This window comes from Rana temporaria, chromosome 12 (genome assembly GCF_905171775.1).
Source record: "Rana temporaria chromosome 12, aRanTem1.1, whole genome shotgun sequence".
Taxonomy (NCBI): Eukaryota; Metazoa; Chordata; class Amphibia; order Anura; family Ranidae; genus Rana; species Rana temporaria.
Window position 1 is genome coordinate 127,311,744 of NC_053500.1, and position 14,864 is coordinate 127,326,607.

At 42.8% G+C, this 14,864-nt stretch overlaps 1 protein-coding gene across 1 annotated transcript in view; it reads right to left on the reverse strand.

Moving 5' to 3' along the window:
* LOC120918805 (fer-1-like protein 4) overlaps positions 1-14,864 on the reverse strand; it is a 142,404-nt gene that overhangs the window by 62,682 nt on the left and 64,858 nt on the right. Inside the window, exons 16-22 of the mRNA XM_040330614.1 lie at positions 13,765-13,873; positions 12,388-12,601; positions 7,805-7,925; positions 6,188-6,288; positions 5,814-5,901; positions 2,398-2,514; positions 1,412-1,564 (exon numbers count right to left, since the gene is read on the reverse strand). Coding sequence (XP_040186548.1) covers positions 1,412-1,564; positions 2,398-2,514; positions 5,814-5,901; positions 6,188-6,288; positions 7,805-7,925; positions 12,388-12,601; positions 13,765-13,873 — 903 coding nt within the window. The remainder of the gene's footprint in view (positions 1-1,411; positions 1,565-2,397; positions 2,515-5,813; positions 5,902-6,187; positions 6,289-7,804; positions 7,926-12,387; positions 12,602-13,764; positions 13,874-14,864) is intronic.

Genomic DNA, 14,864 nt, shown 5'->3' on the forward strand with positions numbered 1-14,864 from the left:
CTTCATGGTTTCCCAGCCGTGAACCTATAGACTGTTCCAGTCTAACTTTACCAGTTCTAAAGGTTCTTCATGGTTTCCCAGCTGTGAACCAATAGACTGCGCCAGTCTAGCTATATCTGTGCTAAAGCTATTTCATGGTCCCCAGCCGTGAACCTATATAGACTGTTCCAGTCAAACTTTAACAGTGCTAAAGATACTTCATGGTCTCTAGCCGTGAACCTGTGGACTGTTGCAGTCTGCCTGTTCTCAAAGCTTCTTTATGGTCCCCAGCTGTGTCCCCTACAGATCTATACCTGTGCTAAAGCTACTTTAGCACAGGTATGACCAGCCATGAACCCATAGACCGTTCCATTCTACCTGTACTTGTGCTATTGTTACTGAGGGAGAGAAGTGTCTTCTGTTAATAATACCTGATGTTTTGGAGTATCCCATATCACTCTAAATTCCCCCCTATCCCCCACAAGTTTATACTAGCAAATACAACTTAAAAGACAACCCGTTGGGCGCCAATTGATAGAGACTTAATAAAGATTGATTTCCTGATACAATCTCTTTAAGGAAAATAAACCTTTGTTGTGATACATATATTTCACACATGCATATAATGTATTGATATAAAAACAATATGAAAATATAAAAAGAAATTAAAGGAATATAAACCAAGAAACATTTTAGTGGTTCTAATAAAAGAATAAGCTCAACTTATCAAATAGAAATTTTATCCAGATCTATCACACTAGACTTTTCATTGAGCCGGAGTGACTGTTGAAAATGTGCCTGGCTGTATATGCACTGTTTTTGGAAAAGAACCTGCTAAACTATAGTTGCCATATCAGGAGGTGGTTTCACGTTGCCCTGAATGGGCAGTATCTCTTGAAGGCAAATTGTACTTACAGAAGCCGGCTGTCATTGCTGGCATTCTTCTAAAAATGCCAATTGCCTGGCTGGTTCCTGGCTTTAATACATTAGCATACTGAACTGGAACAAGAATGCAGAACAGGAAGGTCAATGAAGTCATAACTTCTAGGGCCCATTTAGATTATTGTATTACAGTTAAGCGTGGCAACACATGCTACATGCATTTTTGCAATGCAGTGTCATACATTCTTAATGGCACCCCCCAACGCACCTTGCCAACCGATGTGGCATTGCACTACCATGCACTCCAATGCGCTGTGCTGCCAGAAATTGTGCATGCACCTTTTTTAGTGCGTTAGGCAGCCCATCTTTAGAATGGGCTACTTTAACGCAACACATATTAACAAGCATGCCCTAACGCACTACAATGGTGTGAATGGGCCCTAAATATTTCACGTCAATTCCCCGTAGTTCCTCCTTCGCTATGTAAATATTCTGTGCTGACTGAAATAAGAGACCCCTTATATTTCCTAAATAGAAGCAATATTTTCACCTTGAAGTAGATGGTGGAGATCTTGCCGCAGTCCTTTCCCTTTTCCTCTTCCACCACGGAGTAGAGGATGTGTTGTGCTGGGACGCGTGCATAGGCCAGACGCTTATTGTTGCTGAACATCCATATCACAATGTCAGGCAGCGTGCATTGCGGCTGTAACATAATTAAACCACACAATCAATTAACAGGAAATTCCAATAATAATTAGCGCCATCCAGTGCCCAATGCTGTATTTTTTATTTTAAAGCAGGAGTCTCCAAACTTTCTGAACAAAGGGCCAGTTTTCAGACTTTGAAGTGGCCAAACGGTGGCCAGTGTGTCAGAAAATGCCTTGGCGTCAATGGAACTAAATAAAGCCCCACCATTGGTGTCATTGAGAAGAATAGAGCCCCATCTTTATAATCAGTGGGAGGTATAGTGCCCCATTATTGGTATCAGTGGGAGGGGTAGTGCTCTATCATTGGTATCAGGGGAAGAAATGGTATCCCATCTTTAGTATCAGGGGATGGAATATTGCCCCATCATTGGTGTCATTGAGAGGAATAGTGCCCAATTGTAAGCATCAGAAGAAGGAATAGTGCCCCAACATTGGTGTCAGTGGGAAGAATAGGGCCGATGTTTGGAGACCACTGTTTTAAACCAATTAAAAACATTCAACCAGCACAGGAAATAACCTAATAACTTATGTTTTTTTCCCCAATTTGCACAGAATGGATGTACATGTACTTAAACTAGGCAAATTGGTATACACATTTTTAATAAATACACCCCATGGTGTAATGCCAGTTAGGTACTACCTTCCCAAATGACTATTCATTGTCTTTACCCTGCTTCTAATATAATAAAGAATATACTATCATGCGGAAAATAAAAGTATACTTCCCATCTTTGGCATCTCGAACTCAGACCTAGTCAACCTATTAATTAATTCTTGCCTGCTTTTCTGTCTACACAAAATGGCGTACAAGTCTGTAAGAAGAACAAACCTCTTTAGCCATGAGTCGGACTCTGGATAAAATCTTCTTCCCATCGTTGATCTTCTCTTTCACATTGTTCTTGGTCAGCCGGCGTCTGGCTCTCAGTGCTTGTTTGGCAGTGAGAATCTACAGGGATAAAATCCATTTAAAGCGTTACTAAACCCAGGAGCCTGCATTCACTATAACTGGTATCCCACCACACACAGAACATGGAAATGCAATTATTTTAGTAAATATAAACTGCTTAAAACCTTTTCTCATCAGCAGTATATAGCAGTCTTATGACCAGTGGTGGCCCGTCCATACAAGGCACAAGGGCTCTGCCCCCTAATTCATGCCAGCAGCTCCTAATCTACATGCAGGGCACCATACACATGAATTCCAATGTTTTTTTTTAAAGCACTCAATTAGAGCTCTAATTGGCTTTAAAAATATTATATTCGCTATTGACTTCTTATTTCTCCTCCCGGGCCAATCAGGAAGCGGGTCCTGAGACCCGTCACCCGATCAGAAGGAGATGGTCAGGAGAAGATGCGATCCTATGGCCGCAGAGGAGGAGGAGGAAGGAGGAGATGCGGGGGAAGCCTATGCCCCTGGAAGAAGCGCTGCCCGCGACCTAGATAGGGTAAGTACGGGGCTGTGACCCGGCTGGGGTGGGGGGTTTGGCGAGGTGGGTGGATTGCTGCCCCCCCCCAAAATAAATACATATACCACAAACCGCCACTGCTTATGATTTCTATCAGTGTCTGGTTAAAGGGGTTGTAAACCCTTTATCTCAGTAGAGCAGTGGACGGTGTCAGTAGGGAAGAGATTGATGTCAGTAGTTTATTTTTATTATTTTTTTATCATAACTGTTTTTAAAAATTTTCTATTTTTTACAATTGTATTTAATAATAATATATTATTATTATTTATTATCATAACTTTTTTTTTTTTATACATTTTTTTACAATTTTATTTATTAATAATAATAATAATAATAATAATAATAATATATTATTATTTTTATTCATTATCATAACTTTTTTTTAAAATTTTTCTATTCTTTACAATTGTATTTTATAATAATAATATATTATTATTATTATTATTAATTTATTTTTTATCATAACTTTTTTTCAATTTTTTTTTACAATTTTATTTAATAATAATATATATCTATTATAATTCATTATCATAACTTTTTTATTTTTTTACAATTTTATTTATTAATATATTATTATTTTTATTTTATTTTATACATTTTTAGGAGCTCCATTAGGGGGGCTTTGGTGAGATATCAGAGGTCTAAACAGGCCCCTGATATTTCACTTTTAAGACAGAGATTCCCAAGTCCCTACTCCTGCAGCCAAACAGCAGGGGGAATCTGTGCAGCACAGTGTGATTAGGGTGTGCCCAGGCACACCTGGCATACCCTGTGCGCACGCCTATGGGTAAGCCTTTAATAAGTCTTACCTGTAGGTACCGCAAATTTCTCCTAAACCCGCACAGTTCAGGAGATATTCACTGTATCCGCATGCGCCAACGTCATCGGCACATGCGCACTGAAGAAACGGCTCGTTCTTGAGGGTTTTTTTCAGCTGCTGTGCCGTGACTGGTGGCTCCCGCACGCATGCTCGTAGACCCGGAAGAAACATTCCAGAGACATGTTGCCTGTCCCAGCTGTGTACAGGGGCCGCTGCAACAGCTTCGTTCTAAGGTAAGTATTTCATAATAAATAAATAAATGTTGTGGCCAATGTAATGAATGAACGCCCAAATGATTGATCTGTCTAAACACATTTTTAAAACATGGCCGTTTAGCAGCAGCAGTGTACATGGGGCCTTAGATGGTACATGGTTCCAATTAGGGTTGCCAAAATGTGCCATGTTTCATGTTTGGTGGCAATGCGTTAAATTCGATTTTGGATTAGACTTTTTAACTTCATCCGCTCAGTAAAGAGGATGAACATTCCTAGAACTCCAGAAATAGAGCTTTTTCAAAAATTAGACATCAAGCTCCCTATACAGTCTCCACTCAAATTCATCCCAAAGGTGTTCTATCGGGTTGAGGTCAGGACCTTGCTTTGTGCACTGGTACGCAGTGTTGTTGGAACAGGAAGGGGTCATCCCCAAACTGTTCCCACAAAGTTGGGATCATGAAATTGTCCAAAATGTCTTGGTATGCTGACGCCTTCACTGGAAATAAGGGGCCAAGCCCAACCCCAGAAAAACAACCCCACACCATAATTCACCTTTCGCCAAATGATTTAAACCAGTACACAAAGCAAGGTCCATAAAGACATGGATGAGTGAGTTTGGGGTGCAGAAACTAGACTGGCCTGCAGATTCCTGACCTCAACCCGATAGAACACCTTTGTGAGGAATTAGAGTGGAGACTGCGAGCCAGGCCGTCTCGTGCCTGGAAGAATAGTCAAACCTTCCCATAGACACACTCCTAAACCTTGTGGGCAGCCTTCCCAGAAGAGTTGAAGCTGCTATAGCTGCAAAGGGTGGGCCAACTCAATATTGAACCCTATGGACTAAGACTGGGATGCCATTAAAGTTCATGTGCTCGTAAAGGCAGGCGTCACAATACTTTTGACAATATAGTGTATACTAATCTATTCTTTCTGTAAAGACCCATGTCTCTGCTCACTGTATTGTGCTTTCATTCCACTTTCTTTGGTTGAAGATTTTTAGGTAGATTCAGAAAGAGTTAGGCCGGCTTATCAGTAGATAAGCCGACCTAACTCAGAATCTACGCCGACCTATGTTTAAGCGTATGCTCAAACAGAGATACGCTTAAACATATCTAAGATACGACGGCTTGCGCCGTCCTATCTTAGATTGCAATATTTTGGATGGCTGCTAGGTGGCGCTTCCATTGCGGTCGGCGTAGAATATGTAAATGAGGAGATACGCCGATTCACGAACGTACGCCCGGCTGACGCAGTACTTTTAAGCCGTTTACGTAACAGATAGGCCGCGTAAAGTTAGAGGTAGGCCCTAGTGGAATAGTAATGTCAAGTATGGCCGCCGTTCCCGCGTCGAAATTTGAATTTTTTACGTCGTTTGCGTAAGTCGTCCGTGAATCGGGATTTACGTTGTTTACGTCCACGACAAAATCAATAGGCCCGTGCGGCGTACTTGGCCGCAATGCACGCAGGGAAATGTAGGCGCATGCGCAGTTAAAAGAATACGTAAAAAACTTGAGGTCAAGCACTATTAGCATACAACACGCCCCCCTAACACACATTTGAATTCGGCGCCCTTATGCCCGCCCGCTTTAGGCTACGCCGCCGTAACATAGCAGGCAAGTACATTGAGAATCATGTACTTGCCTTGCTAACTTACGGCGGCGTAGCCTAAACACGCTAAGCTACGCCGCCGCAAGTTTAGGCGATTGTCTGTTAATCTTTCTATTTGACAATATGTCCGACTTACAATATTGTGAGAAAGAGATTTCATCCTGCACTTGTCCAAGTTGTTTGGGCGAGCCATTGTCCTTTTTCCAGCACTAAGTGAGTACTGTCTGTAAGAGAGCAAATCAACATTATCATTATTATGTAGAGAATGGATCTATTTAATTCAGTCTCAGTGTGTTTTAGTAGAGTACAAGAGAATGCCTAATCTTGAATCTGTATAATAAATTGAACAAAAGAACATCTTCTAGCTGCCTGAAGGACCTTCCATATTCTGCCTCTGACATACTGCTGCTAATAGCACATTCTGATTTTATAATTAAAATTTTGCATAATGTGACATTCTGTAGGCAGTAATTAAAATGTGTGTTTAAAAGCTTTGGCAAAACCATTAACCTGCAGCCAGCAACAAATTCTTCTAGGACTTGCTTCAGACGGTCGTGTGGGTTGGATTTAGGTCGTCTTGTGAGTTTCTCCACCTCATTGAGTCCACGTTCCTGCAGAAGGAATATGTACAGTTATGCCTCGTTTCCACTGAGAGGAACGGTTCGGGTCGGTACAGTTTGGAACGGTTAGAATGGTCCGGTCTATTCTGGTGAGCGTTTCCACTGCAAGTCGGACCATCAGGGGCCATACAGGGTTGCTATAGCTGTTGCTATTGCTTATTCCTTCAAATTGAATACATTGCTTTATATAATATGTAGCCCCCTACGTGTTAACTTGAGATATTCTTGAGGTATTCGATACAACTCTGGTTATTGAAATGTTGTGTTAATTGCCGCTTCTTACTCTGTGCTGGCCGGGTAATATTGGTAACTGGTGTGGTGAACATTGTTGGTCTACCCATGTCTAAACCTAGAGGGCTAGATTCACATAGATCAGCGGATCTTTAGATCCACGTGATCTATGTGATTTAAGATCCGCTGCCGCAAGTTTGAGAGGCTAGTGGGTAATTCACAAACCACTTGCCTCCAAACTTGCGGCGGCGGATCGTAAAACCCCCGGGGGAATTCAAATTCCGCGGCTAGGGGGAGTGTACTATTTAAATCTGGCGCGTCCCTGCGCCGATTTAAATGAGCATGCGCCGTCCGCGAAATTTCCCGACGTGCATTGCTACCACTGACGTCGCTAGGACGTCAGTGGTTTCGGCGTGAGCGTACCTTGCGACGAGCGGGTTTCTGAATCGGCGTACGCAAACGACGTAAAAAAAAAAATTCGACACAGGAACGACGGCTATACTTAACATTGGCTGCTCCTCATAGAAGCAGGGGTAAGTATACGCCGGGAAATCCGCTACATAAACGTCGTAACAACACTGCGTCGGGCCCGCGTACGTTCGTGAATTGGCGTATCTCGCTGATTTACATATTATTCAGCGTAAATCAGCGAGAACGCCCCCCGCGGCCATTTTTTAATTGCAGTTAAGATCCGACAGTTACACCTATCGGATCTTAGGCATATCTATGCGTAACTGATTCTGTGAATCAGTCGCATAGATACGACCGGCCTAAGTCAGAGATACGACGGCGTATCAGGAGATACACCGTCGTATCTCTCTCTGAATCTGGCCCAGAGTGTCAAAAAGATTGCAGAGTTTGAAAGGTCAGGACAGCGCCAGAGGACAAGCATCATCCACCGGCTCCTACGGGGGTAGCACTACACAAGGAAAGGTAGTGATAGGATATTCCTCAGATGGGGACAGATACAGTAACAAAAGTACATTTGATTTGTACAGTGGGGGAAAGGTTGGAATATTTATTGGGCTTATATAGCACTTCCTATGTAGTCCTGTTCTGGTGACACTCAAACCCTCTCATTTCTAGTTCAGGCATCACTGGGCACCTCTGTCATCACCAGCAACTAAAACTTGAAAGATGTTGTCTACCAAGTCTATGAGAAACTGGGATAGTTTTGGGCTTTAGCAGTGGTGTTTCCAGTGCTATTTTATTCATAACTTTTTAAAATGTCGAGTACCATGGAGAAGTGAGCACTATACGAGGTTCTGACTCTTACCAGGCGTTCTGCTATCTTGACTATCCAGTTGGAGTTGTACAGCCTCCAGCTGTGATCCTCCCAGTGGCTCCACACATAGACACAAGGCCTTTCGTTACCCAGAGGTATGTAACTGTATGAACTATGTAAACAAAAAATAGGTAAAGCAAGAGATTTACAATTTCATCTTTAGCTACACAAGCATTTACAAAGCAGCATATCAACTGCGGAATAACTAGTCGTCCTAAAGTGGTCGGATTCGTATTGATATGATCATACAATTAATAATAATAGTAGACCAAAATATAGATCAATAAACCAGCGCTATCAAAATGAACTAATCAAATATCAGTATACAACTAAATTTCCACCAAATAAAACATACAGTATGTGTTATATACATAATATATCCCTGCAGTGAAACAAAAAGGAACACACAAATTATAAATAATTAAAAAACACAATAATATGATAAATTGTCACAATTCCACATATAACAATCCATACATATTTCAGTGAAGAACATGCATGGCTGCTCATTAAAGTCCTCTAATCAGTGTGCCCACTTGTACTCTCTTTCCTTAATCCTTTACCCATTACCGTGCACAAACACTTATAAATCCAAAGCGCTTACCAAACCCCTTATTTCTAAGATGATCATAAATTTCCTGATATTAAGGTTTAGCACCACTTGCACCCCTCTGCGTCCAGTTCTCCCTCCAGTTAGTGCCGGTTCACAGTACAGCAACTTGGGATCCGACTTGTGTCGCCCCAAGTCGCGCGACATGAGAAATTCCATTGACGTGAATGAGAGCCGTCGTAATGTACACTACTGAAGTCGCTCCGACTTCAGAAAAGGTTCCTGTACTACTTCAAGGCAACTTGTAGGCAACTTGTACCCATTGATTTCAATAGAAGTTGCCTCCAAAGTCGGATCACTATCTTAACTGAAGCAACTTTACAGGAAGAGAAAATCGTTTTCCCAGGCAAACCCCTCCCTCCCACAGAGCTGATTTTTGTTTGATTGGCCACTGGCAAAGTCTCCTGTCCTGGAGGTAACTTGAAGTCGCGTTGTAAGTCGCTATGAAGTCGTCTCGCAAAGTCGCGCTGGATGTCGTGTTTCCCCTGTGTGATCCGGCACTAAAAGGTTTTAAAGCGGAGGTTCACCCTAAAAAACATCTATATACCATTACATCCAGCATTCTTCCGACATCTACAGTATGCTGTTATTTCTTTTTTTTCACTGTACATACCGTCTTATAGTTCCTTTTCACCCGGCTTCCGGGTTCTCACTCCCGCTGGGAATAGGCGTTCCTATCAAGAGGCGTAGATGATTGACGTGCGGATAAGACGCGGCACGAAAATAGCCGAACTGGGACAGCGCTATACGGCGCCTGCGCACAGACTAGGAGCCGTGTAGAGCTGACTGCGCAGGCACCGTATAGAGCCGAGTCCCAGTTCGGCTATTTTCGGAACATGTGACCCGCCTTATCCGCACATCAATCATCTACGCCTCTTCATAGGAACGCCTATTCCCGGCGGTAGTGAGAACCCGGAAGCCGGGTGAAAAAGAACTATAAGACGGTATGTACAGCGGAAAAAAAAAATACCAGCATACTGTACATGTCGGAAGTATGCTGGATGTAATGGTATACAATTGTTTTAGGGTGAACCTCCGCTTTAAGCCCTCCACTCAGCACCATAGATAAAAACAGACAATCGCTATAATGTATCATCTAATTAAATAATAAAATTGTACTCGCATAAAAATATTACAATGAGATCCTGTATAATAAAAACCCCCGACACTTCCGGGTTCCACACAGCATCTGACGTTATTACCACCCTTAGCACGTTTCGTCACAAGGACTTCCTCAGTAGGCAGTGAACATTTCTCCACGAGGAAGTTCTTGTGATGAAATGCTTTGAGACAAAATTTATTTTTTTGCTGTTTTTTTCACTACAGGGATGCATTACAATATGTATATAACACATATGGGTTTATTTGGTGGCAATTTAACATTGCACTGACATTTGATCAGTTGATTTGAATTGTGCTGGTTTATTGATCTATATATCATTATTTATCCTGGGGGATAAAAAAAATTCCAGCTGTTTTTAGAGGTTAGGTGAGACTTGAAGCGCAGATTGTGTGTGTTATTTAATGTGACTAAAATTACTAATTGATAAGGCAATTGTTTTTACTCCTGTGGTGCTGGGAGTCAGCATCAAATGGTTTTCACGTCCTAGCAACAAGTCAGGACATAGGGGTTGCTAACTAGGAGGTTTTTATCCAGGTTTCTGACCAAAATGGCCTACAGGTATAAAAATAAATATAATTATAATTTTACAAGGCTGTGCAGATGTTTAATATCTAACGGGTCCCCTTGGCTGCAAAGGCTATTTTCTGGAAAAAAGTGAACTTCGTTTTAAAGCTATAAAAGGTCATACGCACTCCAAATCTCTCCAGTGGGATGCTTTTAAATCACTGTCTAATTCAGAACTCTTCTGAGTTCTGAATTAGATGGAGTTTTTAACGGCATACCAAGGGAACATTTGGAGAGCTTACAGAACTTTAATAACTTAAAGTAGAACTATAGGCAAAACTTGATATTTTTTTTCATTTTCGATAGAGTAAGGGAAGGTTATAACCCCTGTCAGATTTTTTTTGCCATCTGTCCCCCATTGTGGAGATTTCCCTTCACTTCCTGTCCCATAGCCAAACAGGAAGTGTTTCCCTGCAAGTTAGGGGAATTTTGTGGGGACCCCCAGGCCCCCAAAACTAAATGTCCCCATTGGAATATTTTCCCTCTATTACTTTTCTGGGAACAGTCGAAATGTTTTGATTTTCTTTCACTTCCAATGCCAATTGTAAACAGGACGAATAGAGAGAGTGAATCTCCCGAACGGGTGTTCTAATCTATCTCCACTCTATCCAAAACAACAAAAAAAGTTTGACCTTTAGTTTCACTTTAAAGGGGTTGTAAAGGTACAATTTTTTTTTCCTAAATAGCTTCCTTTACCTTAATGCAGTCCTCCTTCACTTACCTCATCCTTCCATTTTGCTTTTTTCTTCTGAGAAATCCTCACTTCCTGTTTTTCTGTCTGTAACTCCACACAGTAATGTGAGGCTTTCTCCCTGGTGTGGAGTGTCGTGCTCGCCCCCTCCCTTGGACTACGGGAGAGTCAGGACGCTCTCCACGTTGCAGATAGAGAAAGGAGCTGCAGGGCATATACAACAGCGTCTGCCAGCTTCTGGCAATATCCAGCAACTTTGCACAGCCATTGAAGAGGAATGGACCAACTCTATTCGAAGGAGATGTACTGCACTGCGTGCGGCAAATGGTGGTTTTCAGAACCCCCGACCCAAAAATACAGTAAAACTGCACATTTAGAGTTGCCTTTTATTGTGGCCAGCCAGATAAATAGGGACAAATACAAAGGTGTTGGGCTAGATTCAGGTACCTTTTGCGCTTTTTTTACGGAGGCGCAGGGCAACGTTTTTGCCCTGCGCCCCCGCAAATTTTCTGCGCTACCCGTGATTCACGGAGCAGTAGCTCCGTAAATTGCGTGTGCGCTCCGGCAAAATGCCCGGCGTAAGCGCGCGCAATTTAAATGATCCCGTAGGGGACGGGAATCATTTAAATTAGGCGCGTTCCCGCGCCGAGCATAGAGCGCATGCTCCGTCGGGAAACTTTCCCGACGTGCATTGCGGTAAATGACGTCGCAGGGACGTCATTTGCTTCAAAGTGAACGTGAATGGCGTCCAGCGCCATTCACGATTCACTTAGGCAAACTACGTAAATTTAAAATTTTACGACGCGGGAACGACGGGTATACGTAACATTGGCTGCCCCTGATAATAGCAGGGGCAGCCTTACGCGAAAACCGCCGTACGCAAACGACGTAAACTGCGTACGCAGGGCTCGCGTAACGTTGTGAATCGGCGTTAGTATGCAATTTGCATACTATACGCAGAGCACAACGGGAACGCCACCTAGCGGCCATCGCAAGAATGCAGCCTAAGATATGCGGGCATAAGAGCCTTTTGCCACGCATATCTTAGGCTGCAGTCGGCGTAACGAGGTTCCTGAATCAGGAGCATTCGTTACGCCGGCGCAAGTAAGCAATTGCGCAGCGTAACTATGGTTACGCAGGCGCAATTGCTCTCTGAATCCGGGCCGTTGTGTGTATAATTTTGCTCAGTGTGTGATTATATATATATATATATATATATATATATATATATATATATATATATATATATATATATATATATATATAAATAATGTATGTATGTATATGTACAGTATAGCTATATGTATTTTATATATTATGGGTGCAATTCCACTACATTGTTTGTGCTTCAGTAAAGCCCTAAATTGCTTGTATCAATAATTATAACGTAAGCATCAATGTGTGTACACATAAATGGCAACTAAGAAGCCAGCATCACTTTGGGTCACTGAAAATGTTTGCTGCAGTGCCCATTAGTATGAGCCCAAAGAGGGCATTTTACTCTGCTCTCCTAAGCTTTGACCTTTGCTGCAAAGCAGTTAATAACCATAGACTTGACCATTACTGCAATCTTTGTGATATATTACTCGTCTGGTTCTGTGCGCTGAGGTCTCCTTGCAGGCGTCATCGATTTGCCATGTTGGTCCATTTTTAAAGTCACTTCCTCCTCAAAATCTACACTGAGTTCATCCTCTGACCCAGTATCCAGTAGACCCTGACGTTCCTCTGATACCGTTTCCGATTTTGCCTTCTTTTTAGAAGATTTAGAAGTGAATATTTCAGCCGTTTTACCATAGTTACCTGTGTAATAGAACATTTTTAATTTATAAACTGACATCACATTATTCACTTTTTGCATAAAATCCTTGGTGAACAAATAAGCATTTATCAAAGAGTACTTCCGTGATAAAGGATTTGCAGAGGCAGTGCTGGGCTTTCTAATAGGAAACTCCAACACTGCCTCTTACCTTATTGACGGCTCCTTCAGATGAAAAAATATGTACTAGACAAGAGGGTGGTGGATGTGCTCCTACTGACTCAGAATTGTGTGTAATCTAATATCCTGCTATTCAGATCCATGGGCGTCCGCTGACATTTTTTCAGGGGGGGCGCTTCCGCAGCGGTAATACGCATTTAACCCTTTCTTCAAACGCTAGCAGGGGTTACAAGCACCCTGCTAGCGGCCAAATAGCGCAGCTAAAATGATGGTAGCGCAGCCAGCTGGCAGTGTGAAATAGCTCTTGAGATAATTCAGCTTCACTCCATGCCCATATAAATATAGCCTAGAGAATGTACAGACCCCCTTCAGCACAGATGGACCACCCTTCAGCACAGACCCCTCCATTCTGCACAGACCCCCAATTCTGCACAGACCCCTCCATTCAACACAGATGGACTCCCCTTCTGCACAGCCCCCCCATTAAGCACAGACCCCCTTCAGCACAGGTGGACCCTCATTCAGTACAAACCCCCCCTTTAGCACAGACGGACCCCCCCCATCCCATTCAGTACCTCAGATCAGCCATCAGCACGACATGGGCACAGAAGGTTCCCTGTGTACACAAAAACACTGGAGGGGGAGGTGGCTTCACTCTGCTCGCTGTGTCTGTGTGACATCCGGCCCGGGACTGCTCAGACACCCCACAGCCGCGAGACTCTTCAACACCTTCTCGATTTTCCATGGGGGGTCAATTCCCCCCCCCCCTTGCCCTATGGAGCGGACGCCCATGTTCAGATCTATTTAATATACAGATCATTAAAGCTATTCACAGCATAGTAGATAGTCCTTCTTAGGACCTTGAGTACTAGCCTTGTATTGTATGCACTTTTTATTTTTTTTCCGTGACTAAAAATGTTAATATAAAGAACAATAATAATATATACTAAATACACATATACATACCCCTTAAATACTGGAATCTCAGAACTTTTTTTAGAGCTATGGGAAAACCATTAATGCTCACCTATAGAAATTTCAAATTTGACAGGTTTGGTTCCAATACTGGGGTCCATCATTGTGATCTCAAAAAGCGTTCCAAACAGAAGGAACTCTTCTTTTACTCCTACAGCATTCTGTGTGAAAAGAAGAATAAAGATCATATACAGGTGGCTTAGGAGACCTTATTAATACTGTGTCTGTGGCACCTCTGGTAAGCTTTTGCTATGCATATGCCAGGGACGTATGTACAGCGGTCGCGATTACGACCCAGCCACATGCTTTAGAAGGCCCGTGCAGCCCCCTGTACATCTGGATAGGAGGGTGGCATGTAGAATAACTAATCCCTCTATGTAGGCGCCAGGGGCGGACTGACAACTCATGGGGCCCCCGGGCACTAGGAGATTATGGGGCCCCCGGGCAATAGGAGATTATGGGGCCCCCAGGCAATAGATTATGGGGCCACAGAGTATACATACACACACACTGAAAAGGTACTGGAGAGGCGGGCAGCTCTAATCGTGGGATGTCAGTAAGGGACATTTCAGGGACAGATGTAAAAAAAAACACACATTTTTACATACTGTCCCTGGTTTTACTGAGGCCCCCTAGTGGCAGACATTTAGCGAATGCAGGAGGGAAATGGAGGCCATTGGTTCCCGCACATGCCGCTCCCTCTGCCCTCCCTATCAATGTCCTGCAGCCCCTGTGCGCTTCCCTGGCCCCTCTGCAGCACTGCCATGTTTGCCCTCCCACCTCCCGTCAGCTACTGCGGGGGATCGGTCAGGATAGAGAGCAAGGAAGGGGCCGGTAAATGTGTAATTTACCGGCCACTTCCATGTCTTAATGAATAGAGTCAATGATCGGTACCAATCACTGAATCTTTTTAGTTTTTTTTTTATTCATTCATAGTTAGGACATAGTAAAACAGTGTTTACTATGCTTCAGTTTATGAATGAACAGAAAGCTCTGTACAGAGCTATTTCTGCTCTTTCATTCTGTCCTCAGTCCCCTTCTCTGTCTCAAAAGTGATACATCAGTGGTCTGTTTGGACCCTTGATATTTCAGCAAATCTCCCTAATGAGGGTCCTAAAAAAACATGTAAAAATATAATAAAAAATAAAATTG